This window comes from Ranitomeya variabilis, chromosome 1 (assembly GCF_051348905.1).
Source record: "Ranitomeya variabilis isolate aRanVar5 chromosome 1, aRanVar5.hap1, whole genome shotgun sequence".
Lineage (NCBI taxonomy): Eukaryota > Metazoa > Chordata > Amphibia > Anura > Dendrobatidae > Ranitomeya > Ranitomeya variabilis.
In genome coordinates, this window is record NC_135232.1 from 70,881,354 (window position 1) to 70,906,513 (window position 25,160).

The 25,160-nt window shown below is 39.7% G+C and overlaps 1 protein-coding gene across 1 annotated transcript; it reads right to left on the reverse strand.

Moving 5' to 3' along the window:
- Positions 1 to 222: 222 nt before the first annotated feature.
- Positions 223 to 24,635, reverse strand: LOC143793531 (granzyme A-like). Its single transcript, XM_077280585.1, has 6 exons — positions 24,584 to 24,635; positions 19,234 to 19,369; positions 7,602 to 7,740; positions 5,714 to 5,989; positions 2,222 to 2,385; positions 223 to 304 (listed from the first exon to the last, which is right to left on the reverse strand). The coding sequence occupies exons 1-6, from the start codon at positions 24,633 to 24,635 to the stop codon at positions 223 to 225; spliced, it is 849 nt and encodes a 282-aa protein (XP_077136700.1).
- Between the last annotated feature and the right edge of the window lie 525 nt (positions 24,636 to 25,160).

The following is a 25,160-nucleotide window of genomic DNA, read 5'->3' on the forward strand; positions in this document are numbered from 1 at the left end:
ACTCTTTATTCTTGGAATCGCCTGAAGAGGTAAATGACCCGTTCCGGGAAGGCCCTGATGGCGTAGAGAAGTAGCACAGAGGTACTTTAAGAGAAGGGGTCCAGGGAGTGATACATGTCTGCCTCCCTGGCTCACCCCAACTCCTAAACTTGTACAAGGCTGGGGTGGGCTACAGGATAATAGGAAAGCAGATTAGTGAGAAGGCAACAAGTGCTGGCACAATTATGAAAATGGATGAAGCAAAAGATGACTGTCAATCTTCCTCTGTTCATGGAAGATCTTGCCTTGTGGGGTAAGGTTAATTCTGAGAAAGGTCATGAATTAGCTCAGAACTACATTGGAGGACCTGGTCAATGACCTGAAGAGATCTGGGACCACAGTCTCAAAGATGACTGTTAGTAAAACACTACTCCATCATTGATTAAAATCCTGCAGGGCATGCATGGTCCTCCTGCTCACTACAGCACATGAAATCATATAGGAAACAGCGTATTTTGAACAATCACTATGACAATTTTTATTGATATTAAAAACATACATATAAAATTAGAGAGGTAGCCAAAAATGCTTGCAGTTGAGCCAAACAGATGTATAGTGGCACCACCACAGAGCTGGTAGTATTAAGAATGTAATGATGTAATAATACTCATACCTCACAGTGTTTCCCTATCGCTATAGCAATTCCAACTGGAGGCAAAAAGGCACTATTGATTTATACAATCAGTTTAGAGTCTATCAAACCATATTGGCGTGCCCATATTGCAATAGCTTAAAAGCACAAATCAATAGCGACATGTTGAATACTGAACAGGGAATAGAACAATAAACATTAGAGAGTTCAAACTTACCAATGCCCTGGTGATGGTGCCACTGCCCCTACGCGCGCTACTCTCTAATTTTATATGTATGTTTTTAATATCGATATTGTCATAGTGATTGTTCAAAATACGCTGTTTCCTATATGATTTCATGCATTTAGCGTAGAGCAGGGGTTTCTATATATCCAATTTGGATGCAATAGCTTTCTGAATTTTTTTTTTTTCAGTTCGCACAGTGTGTTAATTCTGCATCCCTTAGGCTGGGGGTAACCATTTGATGTTCACTCCAGCTCATGTCCAGGCCCGTTTGAAGTTCGCCAATGGCCATCTGGATGATCCAGAGGAGGCATAGGAGAAGGTCATGTGGTCAAATGAGACTGAAGTAGAACTTTTGGTATCAGCTCCACTTGCTGTGTTTGGAGGAAAAAGAATGAGTACAACTAACGAGTGGCTCCGTAAGAAGCATTTCAAGGCCCTGGAGTGGCCAAGTCAGTCTCCAGACCTGAACCCAATAGAAAATCTTTGGAGGGAGCTGAAACTCAATGTTGCCCAGCTACAGCCCCCAAACCTGAAAGATCTGGAGAAGATCTGTATGGAGGAGTGGGCCAAAATCCCTGCTGCAGTGTGTGCAAACTTGATTAAGAACTACAGGAAACATCTGACCTCTGTAATTGTAAACGAAGGTTTCTGTACCAAATATTTATTTCTGCTTTTCTATTTTATCAAATACTTATAGAATGCAATAAAATTCCAATTTGTTATGTATAAATCATACAATGAGATTTTCTGGATGTGTTTTTAAAGATTCTCTCTCTCACAGTTGAACTGTACCTATGATAAAAATTACAGACCTCTCCATTCTTTGTAGGTGGGAAAACACGCAAAGATGGCAGTGTATCAAATACTTATTTTTTCCACTGTATTTATTCAGTTTCAATGGAGAGGGAGTATGAAGAATAATTTTCTCTGGCGAACAATATAATGCTAGTTGCATAATCCTACTTCCTTGGAGATGATAACCTTCTGGTGTTGATAGATTTAAACATGTAGGAAAGTGATTGTGCATATACAGCTCTATTCACACTGTGTATGCTCCTGACATGGTAAATGTTTCAATTATACCATGCAGTTACATACATCACCATCGTCATTTAAAAAATATATATATCTCTGTAGATGTTCATCTATGGGCAAGTTAAACATCAAAAATGTAAAAAAGATATGTTGTGCATGCTATTGAAGATGTGTCCAGCACTATATTTACTGGTCACTGCCCAGACTGTGTGTATCTTGTCTCTGATTCTTAACATATGTTGGGTTAGACCCTATAGACCCATTAGAGACATACATCTGGACCATTTTGAGACAGATTCCGGCTCTTATTTTCTACAGAATGTTTTTACATTTCAGAGTAGTCTCTGCTGGTTATATTTTGGATCCACTTAAGATAATCGTCTGTCAGTCGTGTGTAGACTCCTGGAAGATCTGGAGCTCCACATTCTTTTGGTCCAAATGAGACTAGGCCAACATATTTTCCATCACAGATCAAAGGGCCGCCGGAGTCACCCTGGAAGAGGATCAGAGGACACATTAATTTCATGGTGATTGTAAATGCTGAACACAGTTGACTTTTCTCACCTTCTATAACACGCACACAGGTTCCGTAAGGATAAGGCCAGCAGAGCACTTTTGATGCGGTTTGGACACAGTCCAAAACTACTTGCAGGTATTTGCATGAACATGTATGACTTACCCATTGCATTTTTTGACTGCATGTTGTTTAGCTGGATCATTACCACCACTGTTCCACACAAATTTCCCTCTTTCATTTGCGTAATGAGGTCAAAAACTGCACTGTCCAAATCACACATGTTTATGCAAATCCCACACGCAGTTCTGGGCTGTGTTCAAACCAAGGCCAGACTGTCAATTCTGGCGACTGCCAGGTGGACCGCATTGATTGTAACACATGTAAAAATATCTGTATCCTCAGGATGAGAATACTGTTCATTATAACTGTAGTGGAGCAGGCTCAGTCTGCTCATTTTATAATAAGGTGGAATGGACATCACTATAAATAGGCGCAATGGGGACATTATTATTATAAGGAGGCACAACGGACATTATTATTATGAGAAACCTATATGCATATGTGATTTGTCAGCACACTGAGATCAATAAATACATTAATTACTATATTACTAGGTAGGCACAATGAAAAACGACTTAGTTAACTTAGTATTTCTTTAACATTTTTTGATCAAAAACTGCTAAAGCCCTCCAACCACGACAAGGTGCACCTAAATATGGATGGTCCGTTAGACATACTGTAATGCTTTGAGTTTATATGAACCGGTCTATGTATTGAGATTTACATCAATGAAAACTCATTACATACTTTTACTGCATTCTTATGATTATTACGAGGAGTGTATTTGTGCGGACCTGGATATATGTAAACCATGTTTGTCTATTTGTTCTTTTTTTGTTATTGTTGTTATTGTATTTGTATTATCATTATACGGTCACTGTCCAGCATGGTGGTTTTGATTAATGATCAGTACCAGGGGTGTAACTACAACAGGTGCAGGGGTTGCAATCGCACCCGGGCCCTGGAGTCTAGGGGGCCATAAAAGTCCCTTTGGCCTATAGAAAAAGACCGCTGCTATTAAAGATTTAAAATATTTGGGGGCCCTATTGGAGCTTTTTTATCGGGGCCCATGAGTTTCAAGTTACGCCACTGATCAGTATGGTAATATTATCACTACTGTATATGCTGGTAATATTTGGTTATGGACTGGCGGCATCATTTGTCTTTATATTGATGTTAATATTGGCCTTAGTACAGTCAGGTTCGTTAAAGGTGTTGTACACCCCAGTTATATTATTAATATAACATTCAACCTTATATGTAATTATATGCAAAAATATATATAATATGCACACTTTTGAGATTCGGCTCCACTTACCCTTTCCAGCGATCATCACGTGACCGCAGGTATTATTATTATTATTTATTATTATAGCACCATTTATTACATGAGTATATGATATGAATACTTGAGTTCATTTGACAATTGCTTCACTCAACAGAATAGGAAACAAAACGGCTGATGCTCTAATTGACGTGTACCTGCAAGTATGCAAATCACATGCTTGTTGTCATGTGATGACCGCTGGAAGCGGTAAGCAGAGACGATCATTACAGTGTGTGTACGATGCACCATTTGGATTTGGCAAGCAGCACTGCTTGCCAAAAATTTACTCCAGGGTACAACCCCCTTTATGATCATTATAATGGCATGATTCTCTCACTGTGTAGTGGTATTATGGAGTCATAGCATGGCAGGATTATTTAATCTTGTATTATTGCCAATATTGGTCTTTCCATAATTCTTGATTTCCTCCATAGTCAGGGTGGCCTGTGAAATGTGAATTTCAGTCTCAGACTAGATCTGGTTGAAGCTGTGTCAGACTGCATGTTATGGTCACACTGTTTTTTGTTGCTAAACAATCAATTTTTGAAAGATGAATAGAAGCTGCATTATTCAGAGAACATACATTGAAATGATTGCTGAGATCCATGTGTCTCAGATGACTAGGCCAAGGCAGTTCTAGCTTTTCCCTATGTGTGTGTTTGAGGAGAGACCTGTCAGTCTAGGGAGAAGAGTAAAGTGAAGCTGCAGGTAACCTATATTGGATTATTCAGGCAAGAGGCAAAGTCTTTAGCAACTCCAGTGATTTTTTTAATACAGTGCTAGACTGATGCTTCTAACCTAAGTTCCCTGGCCCTGGTCTTATACTTAGAAGCTGCCTTCTTCATCTGTTCCCAGCACAGCTCCTGTTTTTCTACAGCAGTTTATGGCCTGCCAGACACTTCAGTGTTTGCTGGAGCGATCCAGAAGACAAAACTCAATGTAAGTCTATGAGAGCCAAAATGAGGATCTGATAGACTTGCACTGAAAGCTTGTGACTGTTACCTCTGACTTTCAGTTAATCAGAAGTTGCAGTCACAAGACGGTGGCACAGAAACAGAGCATCACCGGGAAGTGCTGAAGACACTAGATGGTAAGTATCAGACTAGGGTCAGGGACCTTAGTTTAGGAGCACCACTCCAGCACTGAAATTTAAAAAAAAAAGTTTGTTTTCTGTGAAATGGCACATAGCTTCAGAGGACGTATACACAAGTGAACAATATGCAACCTGTGTTTGATTTATACTGCCCATGGTTTGGGCAGCATGATTTGTTATTTAGCTGAAAACCAGGTGGACCTTTCACCATTATGAACATGCTAAGCAGGTCAAATTATGAATTAGTGGCTGCAGAGCTAAGTAAAATGTAGTTTATATTGTTTAATTTCTCCTCTCCATTGTGGAGATATTCACTTGTAAAGTTTAGGTTATAATTTGTTCAATAGACATTAACAGAGTTTTGTCTCTAGGGGCGTGTACTTCTTCTCTTGCATGAGGCTGACCAATTATAAGCAAGCAGCAACACACAGGGGAAAAATGAACACTCCCTCATGTCCTCACAGCAGAGATCAGTGACAAGAGGAGGATGTGTTCTTTTCTCCCCTACAAGACGCTGCCTGTTTATAATTATAATATCTCCGCAATGGAAAGAAGAAATAAAAAAAATCAAATTAGAAAAAAACTGTTTTGCTCAGCTGTGTAGCCACTATTCCATTATGAGGTTAGTTTAACAAGCTCAAACTAGTGAAATATCCTCTTTAATGGCTCAAATACCATTTTACATGATTGTTGTGGGTGTCAGATAATTATATTTCTTTATGTGCAGTATTTATTCACAAACTGTAGTATGTGTTAATTAAGCTTCCCATTGCCTAGATTCTCATTTTATCTTACAATATAAACATACACATGGAATTACTTACCTTACACGTGTCAGCTTTATGATTCTTATTCGGGGCTCCGGCACACATCATACTGCCAATTATGCGTTGCTTTATTTTCTTGTATTGTTTCTCACATATCTCATTGTCAACAATTGCCAGCTTAACTTCTAGAAGAACATCTGATGATGACTTTTTCTTTAAATTTGTTATACCCCACCCGGCTACACTGCATATCTTTCCAGTAGTAATGTTTTCCTTGCTTTTTGGTAATGGAAGAAGAGCAACAAACTGGTTCAACATTGCAGGTTTCTCTAGCTGTAAGAGATCAGATACACTGATTGCAGACAGGTAAAAAAAATATTGCTGTTTTTAAAATTTAGTTTTATGTGTGTGTGCGTGTGGGTTTTTAACATACAGGCCCCCCAAATGACTTCAAATGTGAAACGGTCCCAGAAAAAAATATATGTTATGTAAATTGTGATGAAAAAAGGAAAATTCTTAAACCTTCTAAAATTCTAACAAAATAAATGGTTGTTTAAAAAAATTATGCTGACGTAAAGTAGAAATTTGGCAAATGTAATTTATTAATTATTTGCGCGGTGAGACTATCTTTTCTAAGGCCATAAAAATTAAAATCTTCAGAGTTTGAAAACTTATATTTTTTTATATTTTGTCAACTTTAAGAGATTTCCATAAATAAATGCAATTCGTGCAAAGCTAAATTTACCATTAGCATTAAGTACAATGTCAATGTGTCATAAAAAAAAATATTTCAGCATCAGTGGGATATGTAGAAGCTAGAAAATCCAAAACTGGCTGTGGCAGGAAGGGGTTATGGTTAAATCCTTCTAGATAGTACGAATTATCCATCATATACATGTACTAAATGCAGTGACTTTCAAGATGGTGGAAAGTAGGCTGACATCCCTTTGGGGCACCCATGATGAACTTTGGCATCATATAGACATTTCTCTGGTCCACAAGATTGACCTAACTCTACAGCTCTTTTATTCTGACTTCAGCCTTGATTTACATCCTCCATTATATCTCAATAGGGCCGACACATTATTATTGTTATTATTTATTTATATAGCACCATTGATTCCATGGTGCTGTACATGAGAAAGGGGTTACATCAAAATACAAATATCACTTACAGTAAACAAACTCACAATGACAGACTGATACAGAGGGGCGAGGACCCTGCCCTTGTGCTTACATTGTACAGGATTATGGGGAAGGAGACAGTAGGTCGGGGGTTGCAGGAGCTCAGATGGTGTTGAGGTGGCCGTGTGGTCATTACAGGTTGTAAGTTTCTTTGAAGAGGTGTGCTTTCAGGTTCCCTTTGAAGGATCCAAATGTGGTGGATAACCGGATGTGTTGGGGCACAGAATTCCAGAGGATGGGGGATATTCGGGAGAAATCTTGGAGGCGATTGGGTGAGGAGCGAATAAGCGTGGAGGAGAGAAGGAGGTATTGGGAGGACCGGAGATTACGTGAGGGAAGATATTGGGAGATTAGTTCGGAAATATATGGAGGAGAAAGGTTATGGATGGCTTTGTAGGTCAGTGTTAGTAATTTACACACACTGGATATGCTGAGGGAATGGGAGCCAGTGAAGAGATTTGCAAAGAGGGGAAGCAGGAGTGTAGCGAGGAGAGAGATTAATTAGTCGGGCAACAGAGTTAAGGACGGACTGGAGGGGTGCTAGAGTGTACATAAAAGATTTTACTACAGAAAACTAACGTAAAAGAATTGAAAAGTTATTTGTATGTCAGAAATGCTACTCCAGTCGCATGGAGGTGGACACCACTCAGAAAAGGCGCCAAATTCATCAAGTGGTGTGTGCCTCATAATGAATTCAGTACCTTTTCTATTCTATCAATACTGGCACAGAATGAGCCGGCCCCATTATTTATCTTCTTACCTCTAAAAGCTGAATGTCATTGAATCTGTCATCCTTCTCATACTCAGGGTACTTAATGCCTTGTTTAATTTTTATCTTCTGCTGCCCATGCGTATGTGTAAGCCTGTGTGCACCCAGTATGACAAATGAAGAAGCGTCACTGAAAATAACATTGAAAAAAAATCATCGCAGTTAGAATTATTTTGCAGAAAGATAAAGACTTGGTTGATCAATAATTATTTTACACTTTTAGCCTCTTTCGGGCTTGGTGATTTTCTGTTTTTGCACTTCAGTTTCTTCCTCCCCTTCTTCCAAGAGCCATAGCTTTTTTATTTCTTTTTTTTCGACGACGCAGTCATAAGATAGCTTGTTTTGTTTTTTTAGGAACGAGCTGTAGTTTTGAATGACACTATGCATATTAGCAAGCAATGTACTGTAAAACATGAATAAAAATTCCAAATTCAGTGAGATTGAGAAAAAAACACAATTCCGCTCATTGGTTTTTGAGTTTTGTTTTTACAGAGTTCATTGTGCTGTAAAAAGGGCCAGACAACACGATTCTTCAGTTCAGCACAATTACTTGTTTTGATTTTTTTATATTTATTGTGTTCACTGTGCAAGAAAAGTGACCTAGAAATATGATTCTCCAGGACAGTACAATTACGGTGATACCAAACTTGTATAGTTACTTTTTTGTTTTCCTTTTCTTTAAAGGGAACCTGTCACCCCCAAAATCGCGGGTGAGGTAAGCCCACCAGCATCAGGGGCTTATCTACAGCATTTTGGAATGCTGTAGATAAGCCCCTGATGTACCCTAAAAGATGAGAAAAAGACGTTAGATTATACTCACCCAGGGGCAGTCCCGCTGCTGGTCCGGGTCCGGCACCTCCCATCTTCTTAGGATGACGTCCTCTTCTTGTCTTCACGCCGCAGCTCTGGCGCAGGCATACTTTGTCTTCCCTGTTGAGGGCCGAGCACAGTACTGCAGTGCGCAGGTGCTGGGCCTCTCTGACCTTTCCCGGAGCCTGCGCACTGCAGTACTTTGCTCTGCCCTCAACAGGGCAGACAAAGTACGCCTGCGCCGGAGCCGCAGTGTGAAGACCAGAAGAGGACGTCATCTGATGAAGATGGGAGGCGCCGGACCCGGACCAGCAGCAGGACCGCCCCTGGGTGAGTGTAATCTAACTTCTTTTTCTCATCTTTTAGGGTACATCCGGGGCTTATCTACAGCATTTTGGGGGTAACAGATTCCCTTTAAGAAAAATGGTGAGTATTTGAAGTGTTTTTGATATTGTAGAACTTCCACAGCATTTCTACACCAGTTACCTACCGTATTTTTCGCTTTATAAGATGCTCCGTATTATAAGACGGCCCAAAATTTTAAGGAGAAAAATAGGAGAAAAACTTTTTTTTTAAATAAAATGGTGGTGCTTCTTATAATCCATGCATCTTATCACTTACCGGGGGGTGGTGACTGCAGTGAAGCGAGGTCCCAGGGTTGCTGCTGGAGGAGGCAGGAGTGGAACGTTGCTGCAGGATACAGGCTGGGATGAGGGGTGTTCCGATGTGCGGCGTGCCGCTGTGGGTGTCCGATGCTGCCGCTGTGCTCTGCCCCCGGTGTTGTCGGGTGTTGCTGTCACCATGTTCTGTCCCTGGTGCTGCCGAGTGCTGCTGCCGCCGCTCTCTGTCCCTGGTGCTGCCAGGTGCTGCCGCCGTGCTCTGTCCCCGATGCTTGCCGCAGCTGCCGCAATCTCCATCTGCGCATGCGCCGCCTCCCGGCGGCCATTTTCCCAGAAGTAATCCACCGCACACGCATAGGAAAGCATGGATGGAAGGATAGAGCCCCCACGCAGAAAGAGCGCGGCAGCGGCGGCATGCACCTGCAGCGCCCCAGAGTCCTTGTCGTTGCAGTAATGTCGCTCTGCCACTAAGGGGAGTAATGTTACGTCTGATTGCACTAAAGGAGTGTCTCTGACCAGGCAACACTCACACTACACTTCACACTCCGGCCACCAGGGGGGGTGGTTCTATCTAGTAGGCCACTCCTCACACTCTGGTAAAACTGGGGGTTGGACAGGAAGACAGGGAGAAGTAACTGGGAAGAGCTAGAGAGAGGACCTGTCAGGGATGGGATCCTGGCAGACTCCTAATGGCGGAACAAACCAGTGAGCAACGGGAATACAGCAAAGAGGCAATAGGACCAGAAGGAGTCGTGCTGTAAGATCGAGGCAACATCCTTCTGAGGCGCAACCAGTCGGTGGCCGGAACGCCGAGCAAGTAAGAGACTACAAGCATTACTTAAAACCACGGCCGGACAGCCAATTACAGGTTGGCTGTTCCACTTAACACCTAAGCAGACAACGGAGGCAGCTGTGGGAGAGGGGCGACTCTAGGGTCCCGGAAGAACTCCAGGCCTACCCCGTCATACGGGTGCGTCCTAGCCATATTACCTGGGGGACGGAGAGAACGAACATAAGAGACAGGCACAGCAGTTGTGAGGACTATCCCGGGGTGTTCAGCAGGGAAGGACTACAACACACAGGCGCTAGAAGGTAGACACTGATTCCCACCTGCAAAGGAAACTCCTGATGTGCCTTTGGACCGGCCGGTCTCAGACAGCCCAGTTAACAGTGCTCCGGATTGAGCACCTCAAGCCTTCAGTAAAGAGGTAAAGAGACTGCAACCTGGTGTCCTCGTTATTCACCGCGACCTGCACCACACCACAGCATCACCACCATTTAGCACCACCTTTCACTGGACGCCCCTCAGCAGGGTCACAGACCGGGTCTAGCCACCGTGACAATCCCAGAACAGAGACTCAGAGGCCCGGTACCGGGTACCCCTCGGCCCTGCGGCAGTGGGGGCGCTCCACACCGGGGGACAAAGCGTGGCAGCAGCACCCGGAAGCACCAGGGATAGAGGGCGGTGGCAAGCACTGGACACCCGCAGCGGCAGCACAGATAAGGTATATCCGCACTCCCATTTCCCCCCCAAATTTTGGGGAAAAAAAGTGTGTCTTACAAAGCGAAAAATATGGTATATTTATTGCATTCTTTTCTGCTGTGGCTTTTTTCTCATTTTCGTATGTCATGTATTTTTTTGGAAACTTCCTGTTACTTAGCTTTGCTAACATTTTATTGATAAAGTCCTATGCGGATGACATGCACTTTTCATCTGTGGATTTTCCTCATCTCATTCACAACTATGGGGAAAATCTGAAAATAAAATATACATTTACTGCAAGAGAAATTGACATGTTGCGGATTTCAAAATTGCATTGCAGGTCAGTTTACGCTGCATAAAAAAAAAGCAAGTTGGGCATTTACATAAAGCCCATACACTTTACTGGAACTGTGATATGCTGCCTTTTTGTAAGCAAAAAAACTCACTGAATACTTATAGTGGGAACTTAGCCTAGGTGATGAAAATAAAATGTAGAAATTTGTAATTAATATTGGTTTGTGTCGCTATTTTCTGAGTCCTGTAACATTTCCCTTTTTCCTTCTTGCTATGTGAGGCCTTGATTTTCTTTACTGGGAGAAATAATGTTTTTATTAATAGAATTTTGGAGTACATACAACATTTTGATCACTCCTTACTACATTCTTTGTTGGAGTGGTGGAGTCCAAAAAACTGAAATTCTGGCATTTTGTTATTTTGGTTTTACATAATTTACAGTACTGGTTAGATAATTTTATATTTTGACAGCTTGGACTTTTGTGCACGCTGCAATGCCAAATACATTTTTTCTATTTCTTTATTTTTAATGTGGGATAAAAGAGTGGATTACATTTTTTTTCATATTATTAAAACGTTCCTATTTTGCTTTAATCTTTAGTTCCCCAGGAGGGCTTGAGCCTGCGATGTTCTGATTGCTTGACTTATATACTGCAGTATTAAAGGAATTGAAGTATGTAGCTAATATCTCAGTCTTGTATGGCTGGACTTCATACAACTACTGACACTGAAGTTCCAATGGCCCTGCAGGCCATCAGCAATCGCTGTCAGAGACTGACATTGGCATTTAAAGGATTAATTTTATCAATTCTGACCATTGTCACTTTATGTGGTAATGACTCTGTAAGGCCCCTTTCACACATCAGTTTTTTGCTATCAGTCCCAATACGTCGAATTTTGAAAAAAATCAACCCGGCGATTGATGCCACCGGATCCGTTTTTTTCTCATAGACTTATATTAGTGATGGCCTCACATTTCATCCGTCGTTTGAAAATTGTTTGTCCGGTGGCCAGAGATGACGGACAAACTAACGTTTTTTGTGTACGTTGAAAAATCGGACAGTGATGGATCCGTCGCAGTCAGTCGTTTACTCGAATGGAAGCCTATGGGCACCGGATCCGTCAAATGACAGAATCCAGCGATGAATTCCGTTTTTTTTTAACTGAGCATGCTCCGATTTATTTAGGATCCAATTAGCCAGATCCACTAGTCGGATCCGTTGAAAAAACGAATCCGTTGCATCAATTTTTCACAAACTGCGACGGATCCGTCAATCCGTCGAGACAACGGATTGTGACTGACGGCAAAAAACTGAGTGTGAAAGGAGCCTAACACTCCAACATTTCTCTGTGATTCTAAAATTGTTTTTCGTGATATATTATAGTACCTCATCTTAGTGGTAAACTTAGGTTGATATTTGTTTTGTTTAATTGTGAAAATATTGGAATTTAGAAAATTTAGCAATTTTCAAACTTTTAATTTTTGCATCCTTAAACCTGATAGCTACTGTATATCTCACAAAATCGCACAAAATAGTTACTAAATAACATTTCCCACATGTCTACTTTATATCTGCATCATTCTTGAAGCATCATTTTTTTGTAAGTAAGTTATAATCAGTTTAATCAGCAATTTCTTTTAATCAGTTTCAGTTTCATTCAGTTTCAGTTTAATCAGCAATTTAATCAGCAATTTCTCTTTTTTCCAAGAAAATTTAAAAAAACTATTTTTTTAGGGACCACTTCACATTTTATGTGGCTTTGAAGGGCCTATGTGACATAAAATATGCAAAAGTGACAGCATGTTAAAAACTGCACCCCTCAAAGTGCTCAAAACCATATTCAAGAAGTTTATTAACCCTTGAGGTGCTTCACAGGAATTAAAGCAATATGGAGGAAAAAAAGTGAGTATTTTACTTTTTCCCACAAAAATGTTACTTATGCTCCAAATTTTGCTTTTTAAGAAGGGTAACAGGAGAAAATGGACAGCACAATTTGTTATGCAATTTCTCCTGAAGTCAATACCCCATATGTGATGGAATACTGCTGTTTGGGTGCATGGTAGAGCTCAGAAGGGAAGGGGCACCATTTGACTTTTGGAACGCAAAATTGGTTGGGATAGAGAATGCCATATTGTGTTTGCAGAGCACCTAATGTGCCTAAACAGTGTAAACCCCCACTAGTGATCGCATTTTGGAAATTACACTCCTCAAGGAATTTGTGGATATGTGGTGAACAGTACGGATGAGGAAGCACTAAAATGCTCAGATCCTTGTTACTCAAATTGAGCAATTCCTTATGCTTGGATGCTTGTTCCAAGTAATGAGTATAATAGGAGTAAATGGGAAATCCAAGCATTTTTCCAACAGACCCTACAAGGAGGGCTGAGGGGCATTGAAAATGTTGAAATTGATGGAAAAAGTGCATCAACTTTAGTACCTCATTCAAATATTGTGAACAAAGTGTAGGTATTTTACTCCTACACTCATAAAAGTTCTGCACACAGTGCAAAGCTTGCAAAAAATTCAAAGTAGGGTCATCCATACACCCTTGAAGGCACCAAGTGTAGTACCTCATTCAAATATTGTGAACAAAGTGTAGTTGTGGTACTCCTACACTGATAAGGGCTCTGCACAAAGTATAAAGCCAAGAAAAATATAAGCAGGCTCATCCATAGAAGGAAACAACTGGAGGGCCTCATTCAAATATTGTAAATTAAGAACACTTTATGTGCTGCTGCATGTCTCATGCCTTCCTCAATTGCAACCTGGTCCACATGCAAAGCTTCATGTTTTATCATGAGCAGCAACTGTTTAAGTAGGTACAGAAGAGGGATTGTTGCACTAATTATGGCATTATCGCCGCTCAATATCTTGAAGAACTGCACAAATGTCAGACATCCATGCCACACTGGCCTCTGCTGGTCACAAAGCCTTGCCAGCATGTGCAGTTCCAGCATATGGTGAGATCATGCACCGGTAAACCACTGTAATTTCACACAGAGAACGTTAAACTACAACAATGACAATACAGTCATTTTTTCACCCCCAAAAATGTGGGGGTGAAACAGCAGCAACTATACACAGTATTTAGCAACAAACTGCAAAGCCCTAATCCCTGCCTAGAGGCTGAATTCAGGCACTCTCTTTGCCCCAGCAGTTGTCCCTAGGCTAAACGTATAATATATCTTATAGAAACCGAAAAAGAACAAGATTAGCAGTTAGAAGGACTTTTAGCATGATGGTTCAGCATCAGCATGAGTATCACTACTAGATGATTTTTAACTGTGCACACACAGGCTTGGACAACTACTCTCTCCCACCAAGCACAACTATCCCTAAGCTGTGCAATACAATAATTAACATCCAGTGCCTTTTTGGACGAATAATCCCAGGAAATCCAAGGTTTCTTAAAACATCCGTTTATTTCTTCATATTAAAAACAGGTAACAAGAAGGTCAGGCAGTTTGGATATACTCATGATTGTGGAAAAGGCATAGAAACCAACGTGTTTCGATCTGAACAGGTCTTAATCATTGAGTTGCATCTGTATGTCTGCTTAAAAGTCTTAAGACTTAAGACTAAGACTTTTAAGCAGACATACAGATGCAACTCCATGAAATGAAAATGTTGTTTTCGCCCCCAGTCTTTCATATCCACAAGGGTAACAGGAGAAAAAGGACCATACAGTTTGTTGTGCAATTTCTACTAAGTACGCCGATACCAAATATGTGAGGGAAAATTACATTTTGGAACTAGCCAGGGCTCAGAATGGAAGGAGTGCAATTTGGCTTTTGCAATGCAAAATTAGTTGGAATCGATAGCAGTCTCTATGTCACATTTTCAGAACCCCTTATGTGCCTAAACAGTTTAAGTACCACACAAGTGACCCCATTTTGGAAACTACACCCCTCAATGAATTTATCTAGAGATGTGGTGAGCACCTTAAAACATAGGTGCTTAACAGAATTTTATATCGAGCTGTGAAAATAAATGAATAAAAATTTTCCTACAAAAATGTTGCTTTAGCCTCAAATTGTTTATTTTCACAAGGGTAACAGGAGAAAATGCACTGTTCAATTGCTTGTGCAATTTCTCCTGAGTACACCGATACCCCATATTTGGTAGAAAATTTTGGCTGAAAAAGTTTGCAGATGCCATGTCACATTTCAAGAGCCCCTAACATGCCAAAACAGCAGAAACCCCCACAAGTCTTGAGTTCACCAATAGGGAATGAGCATCATATTGGAGTGCAGATTTTCCTGTTATGGTTTGTGGGTGCCATGTCACATTGGCCCTGAGGTGTCAGAACAGCAGAACCCCCCCATAAGTGACCCCATTTAAAAACTACACCTCTCCTGTTGTTGTGTTTGGGTTATAGTGACCCGTAGAGAATTTGTGAGGCCCTGTAGATATTTTTCTATAAGTTTCTAAAACTTGAAGTTACTTGACTTTTCCTCATTTGGGGGGACCTATCTATGAGTATGTTTTTTTTTTTTTTTTAGTGTTTACTTTTTGCTACACTTGTCGTGTTCGGGTCATAGTGACCCGGCATCATTTTTTAGAGTCCGTATTTTACAGGCGTAATACGCAGAAATGATCCCAAAACAGTGTTCTGTATGTCATCCGTAGGCAAGGTGTGTCTGCATATTTTACGTATGATAACCTATGTATGTAATCCGTATGGCATCCGTACTGCGTTTTTTTCTCGCAACCTTGCAAAATGAACATATAATGGATCCATGGGCTCAAATATTCGTGAAAACATATATACAGTCTATATATACAGTATATATATATATATATGTATATACAGTATATATATATGTGTGTGTGTCATTGAGACACATACATATATATATATATATATATATATATATATATATATATATTTATATTTCATACAGCCCTAGATGGCAGAAAAGCCGGTAATTCAATTGCCGGCTTTTGCTATCTCCTTATCAAACCCGACAGGATATGAGAATTGAATTACCGACTTTTCTGCTATCTAGCACATGGATGAAATATATATATATATATGTGTGTGTCTCAATGATATATATATATATATATATATATATATATATATATATACCTATACTATGTGTAGACATTTATTTGATCTATTCTATTCTAACCTGTCAGTGTGATTTTACTGTACACCGCACGGAATTACCGGCTTTTCTCTAGAACACCGCTGCGTATTTCTCACAAGTCACACTGATGGTCTGTGTGTAATCCGTATTTTTCTCGCCCCCATAGACTTTCATTTGCGGATTTTTTGCGCAATGCGCTGACAAACGCAGCATGCTGCGATTTTCTATGCCCGTAAAATACGGCAGAGAAATATACGGCAGATAGGAGCAGCCCCCTATTGTGTGAGAATCGGATATAATCTCTTCAATGAGATACCAGAAGGGACTTACTGAAGTATAAATAATACATTAGCCCTTTATTAATAGTACAAATAGAGTTTATATTTTATGTACATGAATCTTTAGTTAGGGTTTATTTGCCTTAGGCTATGTGCACATGTTGCAGATTTTCTGCGGATCAGCAGCGTTTTTTTCCGCTCAGAAACGCTGCAGATCCGCAAGTGATTTACAGTAGAATGTAAATCAATGGCAAAAAAAAAAATGCTGTGCTAACGGTGCGGAAAATTCCGCATGGAAAACGCTGCAGATTAAAAGAAGGAGCATTTCAATTCTTTGTGCGGATCTGCTAAGTTTCTGCACCCATTCCATAATAGAAATCCGCAGGGGGAAAAACGCATGAAATCCGCACAGAATCCACAGTAAATCCGCAACAAAAACGCACAAAATCCGCATAAAAAACGCGCAGATTTTGACCTGCCTTTTCTGCCAAGAGATGCAGAATCCGCACAGAAAATTCCACAGGCAAATCCTCAACGTGTGCACATACCCTTACAGTAATTTGTAAATAGTGTAATTAATACTCTACACTGATTCCTTTGAACAATATTTGGCACCAATCAAATTGAAGCACCAAGGGTGTGTCACAGAAATTTATTGGGCAGTGAAGAAATAATACTTACATTGTTAGCACAAAAAAATTGATTTAGCCTCAGATTTTACATTTTCACACGGGATAATGGGTAACAATAGCAACAAAATTTGTCACACAATTTCAACTGAATGTGGCAATACCACATATGTGGCTGTACAGTACTGCTTAACCACACACCGAGACTCGGGAGGGAGCGCTATTTGCGGACTTCATATACAGATCCTAAGTGCAAGAAGAGCAGAATTCCCCTCAAGTGACCCCATTTTGGAAATTGCACCAACTCAATTGTAGGATCAATTTTTTACTCCATTGGTTTTTTCCATAAACAAGCAGCAATGGATGTTGCTGCTTAGTGAAAATTGAAAATCTGACATTGTAGTTCCCAGTATGTTGTAGTGCCTTGTAGAGCACATATATTGTTCTAAGCTCTTGCTTCTGGAGACACGCAGCTTGTAAATTTAGCAGGCACTCATTGCTACAGAAGTGCCAAACATGTAGAAGCTAAATGTCATTTAGGCACCCTGTGGGGCTCAGAAGGGAGGGGGCATTTTGATTTGGGAGCACAGGATTTGCTGGATTTTTTGGGGGGAGGGGCCAAAGCATTTTTCCAGAGCTTTTGTGCAACCAGTAATGTGGAAACCCCCTATATTTTCATTGACAGATGATGAACCTGAGTGGGAATATTTTACATAACATTTGGGATCACATTTATCCTGTGCTCTACGCTGAGCATGTATATTGGGGTTTCCATTTAAATCTCCGAATGATGTGATTCAGATAGAAAGCTCAACAAAACAGTGGCCAACTGCCTTTTTTTGCACATCTCAGAAATTGACACCGCTGGTCAGACAATGTCCAAAGTGTCTCCATCTGCCTCATTATTGCGAATCTCCTGTCGAGGTTTCCATCTGAATAACATATTTAAGAGATTTCCATGGAAACACCGGTGTAAGCGCTCAGTGCAGAGCACAGTATAAATGTGAGCCGAACCTCACTGCGATCTTTGGGAGGCAGAATGAACAAACCAACATAATTTGAAGAATTGGCTTTATTTATTTTTTAACTCTGTTCCTCGTGTTGTATAAGTGATTAGACGACTTTAGTCTTTGGGTCGGTGCGATTATAGAGATACTAGATTTATATTTTTTTTATGTTTGGCTGCTATCACACACTAAGAAACACTTTTGATAAAAAAAAAAAACTTTTTTGCATTGCCATATTTTGAGAGCTATAATTTTTCTATATTTCTGCCGACAGTCATGTGAGGGCTTGTTTTTTGCTGGATGAGTCTTTATTGGTGCCATTTTCGGTAACATAAAAATTTTTGATCGCTATCTAGATTTTTGGGAGGCAGAATGAATAAAATCCAGCAATTCAGGAATTGCTTTTTTGAGTTTTTTTTATGTAGTTCACCGTGTGTTAAAAGTGATAACACAGCTTTATTCTTTAGGTTAGTACAATTACAGTGATACCACATTTATAGATTTTTTTTACATTTTGCAGCTTTTACACAATAAAAACTACTTTATAGAAAAAAACTATTATTTTTGCATTGCTATATTCTGAGAGGTATAGCTTCTTTTTTTTTCTGTTGATTGAGGTGTGTTGCAGCTTGTTTTTTGTTGGAGAAGATTACGTTTCTCCGCCATACCATTTTTATTTACATTTCTTTTTTGATCACATCTTTTTTCCACTTTTTGTTTGGCGATATGATGAAAAAGCATTGTTTTGCCACTTTGTTTTTCGGTGTTCACTGAAGGTTTAAGTAGTGTGACAGTTTTATATATCAGGTCATTCCAGACCCTGCAATACCAAATATGTCTACCTTTTTACCTTTTTTGTTTATTTTTGTATTTACAGAAATATTTATTGTAAAGAGATATCATCTAGGAGTCATCTCTGGAGATATCTGTTTGAAAGTTTGTTAGAGTGTTTTTTTCTGTAGCTTATCTCCTATTTGGTTAGTCTCACCATATCCTTTCCCCTTTCTGTTGTCTGGGAGTGCATTGAATGATTGCTGTTTCTTTTATCCCTGTCAGTTTCCCTTTGTGTCTTTGTGTTAGAGCAGGACTAGCGTTCCTGCTGCCCTAAACACAAATCTTTTCTCAGTCTAAGACAAGGATAGGAACATGATCACCTCATGGGGTGAAAGAACCCACCTGGGGATGCTAGGGAGCTTAGAGTTGCACAAGGAAAGTGTCAGGGGTATCCCCTTTAATCTTCCTCTAGTGGCAGATCTTGCTTCAGACAGAAGTGTGAAATCGGGACCCAGCATTAGGTTAAGATGTGTGTAACTATTTTTTCTGTCTAGGTGTGGGATAATTGCAATAACCTCAGAGAATAAAAAATGTATTGTTTGGTGCTACTGTCAGCTGGGTGCACATACTTACACATAACAATGAGCTGCAGTTAAAATCCATTTTGGTGTAATTAATGCTCCACCACAAAATTTAGGCTGCATTAGAGCCATGTATGGCCTGGAGTGTGGAGTTACCTCATTTCCTCCAATAATATTCATGCTGACATCTGTGAAGAAGGATCAATATTGGAAATTAGTCTGGAATAACTGAAGGGACACCATGATGTCTAGCAGGTTGTAATGTAGAAAACTCCAAACTAAACAATTACAGTCTGGATAAATGAGTTTCAGTAGGTCGTATAGTTAACATGTGCAGCCATATCTGATTTTCAGAATACAGGGATCCCAGACCCTGGTGATCGACAACATCATTAAACATCTTCACCCTTATGAAGTTGGTTAATGTTAGACTGTTAGTGTTAGTGTTATAAACTTGGCCCATCAAACATGTCACTGTGGGGGTATGTTCACACTGAGTTTTTTCAGAAGCTCAAAAACTCCAAGTTTTCAATCAGAAACTGCCTCAGGAAACTCTAATTTTTTGCTCAAAATTTTTCTTTTCCTGATGAGTTTAGGAACAGTTTTTTCCTGAATAGTTTTTTTGCAGCCTTTGGACAGTATTATGGTGAGCTGGACTTTGTTTTATTTAGCCTTTGGACAGTACCTAGCTTGATGAGGCCTTCTTCTTGTTTCATTCCTTCATGCACTCTCTTTGCTTCTCTCAAGGCATTTTTCAAAATCTCTTCAGGAAAAATATGCTAAAAAAAACTCCGCATATGAACAGTAAAGTAGATTTACCAAATTTTTGAGAAGTTTTCTCTTTTTAAAGAGGATTTAGAGAGTTTCCGCTCAAAAAGATCCTGAAAAAATTTAATGTGAACATAGCCATAATTCCTTACTATCCAAGACAAAGATAGAAGAATATCATTATCTTTTTACAAACAAAGACCCTCATGGGTGTACCTATCAATTCTCTCATCAACCTAAATTATTGTATTCCATCTTCAGTCTTTGTTAAGAAAGCTAGTCTTCAACAGGTTTGAGGAAAATAAAAGATTTTAATTTTTATTAAAAATTATTAGACTGCCATTTGGCTTTAATGTCTAAGTTAATGCTGTCTAAACTTTAAATGGAGGTAATAAATCTGCCTAATTTTCCTAGAAAGTCAGGTACTGTATGAGATCTTTCCCTCCTTTTATTCCCTTCCTACCTTGGATAATTTTCATTTTTGCCCTTAGTTTTTACCCTTTTTCCAAGAGCCACAGATTTTCTTTTTTATGCCACAAAAAGATAAGGGGCTTGTTTTTTGCAAGACAAGTTGTAGTTTTGAATGATATGATCCACTTTACCATATAATGTACTTAAAGAGAACCTATCACCCCCCTCAGGCGTTTGTAAATAAAAGAGCCACCTTGTGCAGCACAAATGCTGCATTCTGACAAGGTGGCTCTTTTAGTTATGATGCCTGCACACGCTGAAATAAACATTCATAAAATGTGCCCCCTCATACCCTGAAACCGTCCCGAGGGCGGGACTCTCCTTCCTAATCAGACGCAGCACAGCCGTCACTCCGAACCTGTGCGCGCCAGACGCCGCCTCCTCTTGCAGCATTATCGTCCCCGGCGCCTGCGCATTAAGTTTTTTTTTCCGGGCTTGCGCAGCTGCGCTGCCCTTTGTACTTACAGCGCAGGTGCCGGGGACGATAATGCAGCAAGAGGAGGCGGTGCCCGGCACACACAGGCCCGGAGTGACGGCTGTGCTGCGTCTAATTAGGAAAGAGAGTCCCGCCCCCGGGACGGTTTCACAGGATGAGGGGGCACATTTTATAAACATTTATTTCATCGTGTGCAGGCATCATAACTAAAAGAGCCACCTTGTCAGAATGCAGCATTTGTGCTACACAAGGTGGCTCTTTTAGTTACAAACGCCTGAGGGGGTGACAGGTTCCCTTTAAAACTGGAAAAAATCCAAGTGTGGTGAAGTTGATTTCATCAATGAGCAAATGAAGGATTATTTCGCATTCTTACAATCATAACTTAAAACACACAATTTATTTGGAAAGATAAAAACCAATGATTTGAAAAAAATACAAAAGACACATGTCTAAGACTGTTACATATTTCAAACCCTAGTCTTTATGTTCTTAAAGGGAATATCCAAGACTTTTAAAAAAGTATCTAAAGAACTAACAGGCAGGTAGTTGTTACCTACCTGCCTGTTGTGCCCAGCGCTGTTCTCCACCAGCACACATCGGTCACAGACTTCCACTGATGTCACGTCAGCAGAACAATTGTTTCACTGTTGACAGTGCGGGACTACTGGTGTCATGCTGATTGACAGCCGGCTTCCCACTGCCTAATTGGGGGAAGCTGGGTTTCAATCAGCATGACACCAGTAGTCTCGCCCTGTCAACAGGAAGAGAAACCACTGTTCTGTTGACAGGGAGCAGCTGAATCTCAGGTAGGAGCAGTCAATGACTGACTCTGGGTATAACAGGCAGATAGTTACCTCTGTCAGCATCTACATACCTGTTAATGCTTAAAGTGAACCTGTCAGCAGGATTTGGCTCAGTAAACTGCAGTCAGGCTGGTGCTGTTATACTGATTAAAATGGTACCTGGGGTAATGAAATCCATGTTGTTGTTGTTGTTTAATCTTTATTTGTAGGTTTCAGTTAGTGAGTTTTTCATGCTCTGGGGTGGCCTGTGGGCGGGGCTATGAGTGGGCTTTATGTGGTGCTCTGCTTACATATTCATCTGTAAGGGCTTGTGATGGGACACTGATCCTTCAGTGACCTGCCTCCTATTTTACACACTGCAAATAATATTGTGGGGATATATAAAAAAATTAACTTCAGCATCTATCGTATCGCATTCCGATAGATGCAACTGCCACCAACGCCATTCTTCTGAAGAAAAAATGTGGCTGCAGCAAAATGGCGCCGGCGCTTGTGCAGTACTATCTAGTGGAACATGATAGATGCCACTGAGCATGCGCCAGTGCCGTTTTGATGAAGTTAAATATATATATATTTTTTTACCCGACAATGTTATATGATTTATGCGATACATAGTACTGCGAAGGGGCCGCAGCTGGTGCTATATTTTGCTGAATGTACTTTTTTCTCTAACCCTAGAATAGTATATGCAGCATGTAAAATAAGGGGCAGGTCACTGATCCTTCAGTCATAAGGCTATACTGATGCATCTGTAAGGAGAGCACCACATAAATCCCCACCCACAGGCCGCCCCAGAGCAAGAGAATCTCATTAACTGAAAACTACACATACATACACTACAAATACAGATTAATCAACAACCACAAGACAGATTTCATCAACCCAGGTATCATTTTAATCAGTATACTGGCCGCGACCTGACAGTGTCTGTATTATATTGAGCAAAATTCTACTGACAAGTTAGCTTTCAGGACATTTTTTTAAAGTACCGGATATCTCCTTTTATTATAAATTATGATTGGAAGAGGGATGGATATTCCATCCTTTGCTCATTACTCCTGGACCAGCTGCCCGCTCTTATCTGTGTTCCACTTGTATCCACTGAACAGGTGACTTTACTATTTTTTAGGGTGAGCTGATATTTTACTAATCCAAATGTAGCAGAATTCCTATACGGATTTCAGCAATTCCAAACTGATTAGATAATTTTTTATGTAGGTGTGATGACTGAATAAAATGCAGTTCTAGCATTTCCAATATTTTCTTGTTACAGTGCTTATGTAATGAATTAAGGATTAATTAACTTTATATTTTCATAGATCGAGCTCTTATGGACATAGCAATAACAGATAAGCTACGGTATGTGGTTTTTTTGTGGTTTTGTTGTGTTTTTTTTAATAGGGGAAAGTAGGATGATTCAAAATTTTTTTTTTTATATATTTAAATTTTTTTTAACTTCTTAATTTTCTTTTTTAGTTTCCTTAGGGAATTTTAATTTGTGATTGTTTGATCACTGTTTTATATATTGAAATAATACAGCCATGGCAACAAATTGGCACCTCACAATCGTGTGATTGATAGCCACATTAAATGGTGAAACACTATTGGAGGAAGCTCTAGTTTCAGCTGTTACAGGCATATCCTGGCTGTGCAACACAGTTAATAATAAAAATAATAATAATCTTTATTTTTATATAGCGCTAACATATTCCGCAGCGCTTTACAGTTTTGCACACATTATCATCACTGTCCCTGATGGGGCTCACAATCTAAATTCCCTATCAGTATGTCTTTGGAATGTGGGAGGAAACCGGAGTTCCCGGAGGAAACCCACGCAAAAACGGAGAGAACATACAAACTCTTTGCAGATGTTGTCCTTGGTGGGGTTTGAACCCAGGACTCCAGCGCTAACCACTGCGCCACTGTGCTGCCCACAGTTGGCATTTGTCGGATTAGGTGCAGGCTCAGCTCTATTTTTTTAGTTAATTAACCTCCAGACGCTGCAAAGTTATGACATTTTTGTGATATACCATACTTTATTACCTTATTTTGTTTCCTTGTATTCCGAACACAATGCTGAAAGTGCTCATTTAGTTCATGCTTCTTTTGAAGCTTCCTTCAACTGCTGCTCAAACAAGAATTTCACTCAAGCTTTATTCAGCCTGATCATGGGCAGGACAGCAGAGGACAGTGTTTGTATATAGTGCTTGAGTAGAGATTTGTGCTACAGCAGCATTTGAGGACAGCTTCTAAAAGAGCAATGAACTTTCAGCACAGTATATAAGTGAAACACACAAGCGCTAACTCGTAAGTAATACCCTCAGCAGCTGGAATCAAGACAGGTAGGTGCCAACACTGTCCTACAATATAAACAATGGTTTTAGTGAAGCTGAGACCATGCTTGAGGATATGCATGTCCTTTCACGGCTGTCATATCTTCAAGCGCAGTTTCAGCTTTACTAAAGCTTTCAGCACAGTATTTGGGAGAGGAGGAAGCAAAATAAGGAAATGGAATTTGTTACAAAGATTCATAACTTTACAAAGGCAGATCATTAATAAAATTAAAGGATTAGTTATTTCTTAAATATTTTGGATGCTGAATCAACTAAGATGTGCATGTAGCATTGCTTAGTTATATAGAGTATTGATTAGTAGTAGTATGGTATTGTATTGTGTAGTACGGCAATTTTTAGTAATATAGTAATATCGCACTAGGTTTTTTTATAGTATTATGTAGTAGTATAGTATATATTTATAATAGTATTTTGAAATTGTATTGTTTATCTATATAATAATGTGTGGTGGAATGATTTTATATAGAATAATAGTGTTGTGTAGTTGTTATGTACTATAGTGTCATGTAATAGTATGTAGAATACTAGTACATAATGTTACAGCAAATTATTAATTTAATATTTACTTACGTCCATTGATTTGAAGCAGGAATAACGTAAGTAGGGCTAGAAGATGCTCCATTCTCTGTGGCCCACTATAGTATAGTAGTATAGAATGGGCATGCCGCCACTTGTATATATACTATATTTATATCATGTGGTTTTGTTTCTGAGAAATATCTGCATATTGTGGTTTTGGAGTGATATGATAATTATTAATTTTGCCTTCAAATGAAAGAAAGCTTTACATGACGCGATCTGATACCTCAAAAGGATATAAGGTTTTCACTAGATATATTAATAAAATATGCCTTGTCTCGGACGAGTGCACCAAATCATCTCAAAATAGGGCTTCAACATAGTATCCCAAAGCATTGCTATTTATGACTATTGTTGCACTTATGGAAATTAAATAGCATAAAAAGAGGATAGCTGTCTTTTATTACTGGATTCTGTGGATATCACCTCTTTGTAGGAGAATTCAATAAGGTCGTGCACCCGCACCCATCTGTTGCATATGCAGTACTTTCCAAAAATTTTAGCAGAAAAATGCTGCAATGTAAAAATACTTTCAAAAATAGAAGTCCTAACAGATTATTTTTATCAA

Coding starts and splice junctions, on each gene's coding strand:
- LOC143793531 (XM_077280585.1), bottom strand. CDS start 24,635: ATGGAGCATCTTCTAGCCCTACTTACGTTATTCCTGCTTCAAATCAAT. Junction 5,990..7,601: donor ATGACATTCAGCTTTTAGAG/GTAAGAAGATAA, acceptor GATCTCTTACAG/CTAGAGAAACCTGCAATGTT. Junction 2,386..5,713: donor ATAAAGCTGACACGTGTAAG/GTAAGTAATTCC, acceptor ATCCTCTTCCAG/GGTGACTCCGGCGGCCCTTT.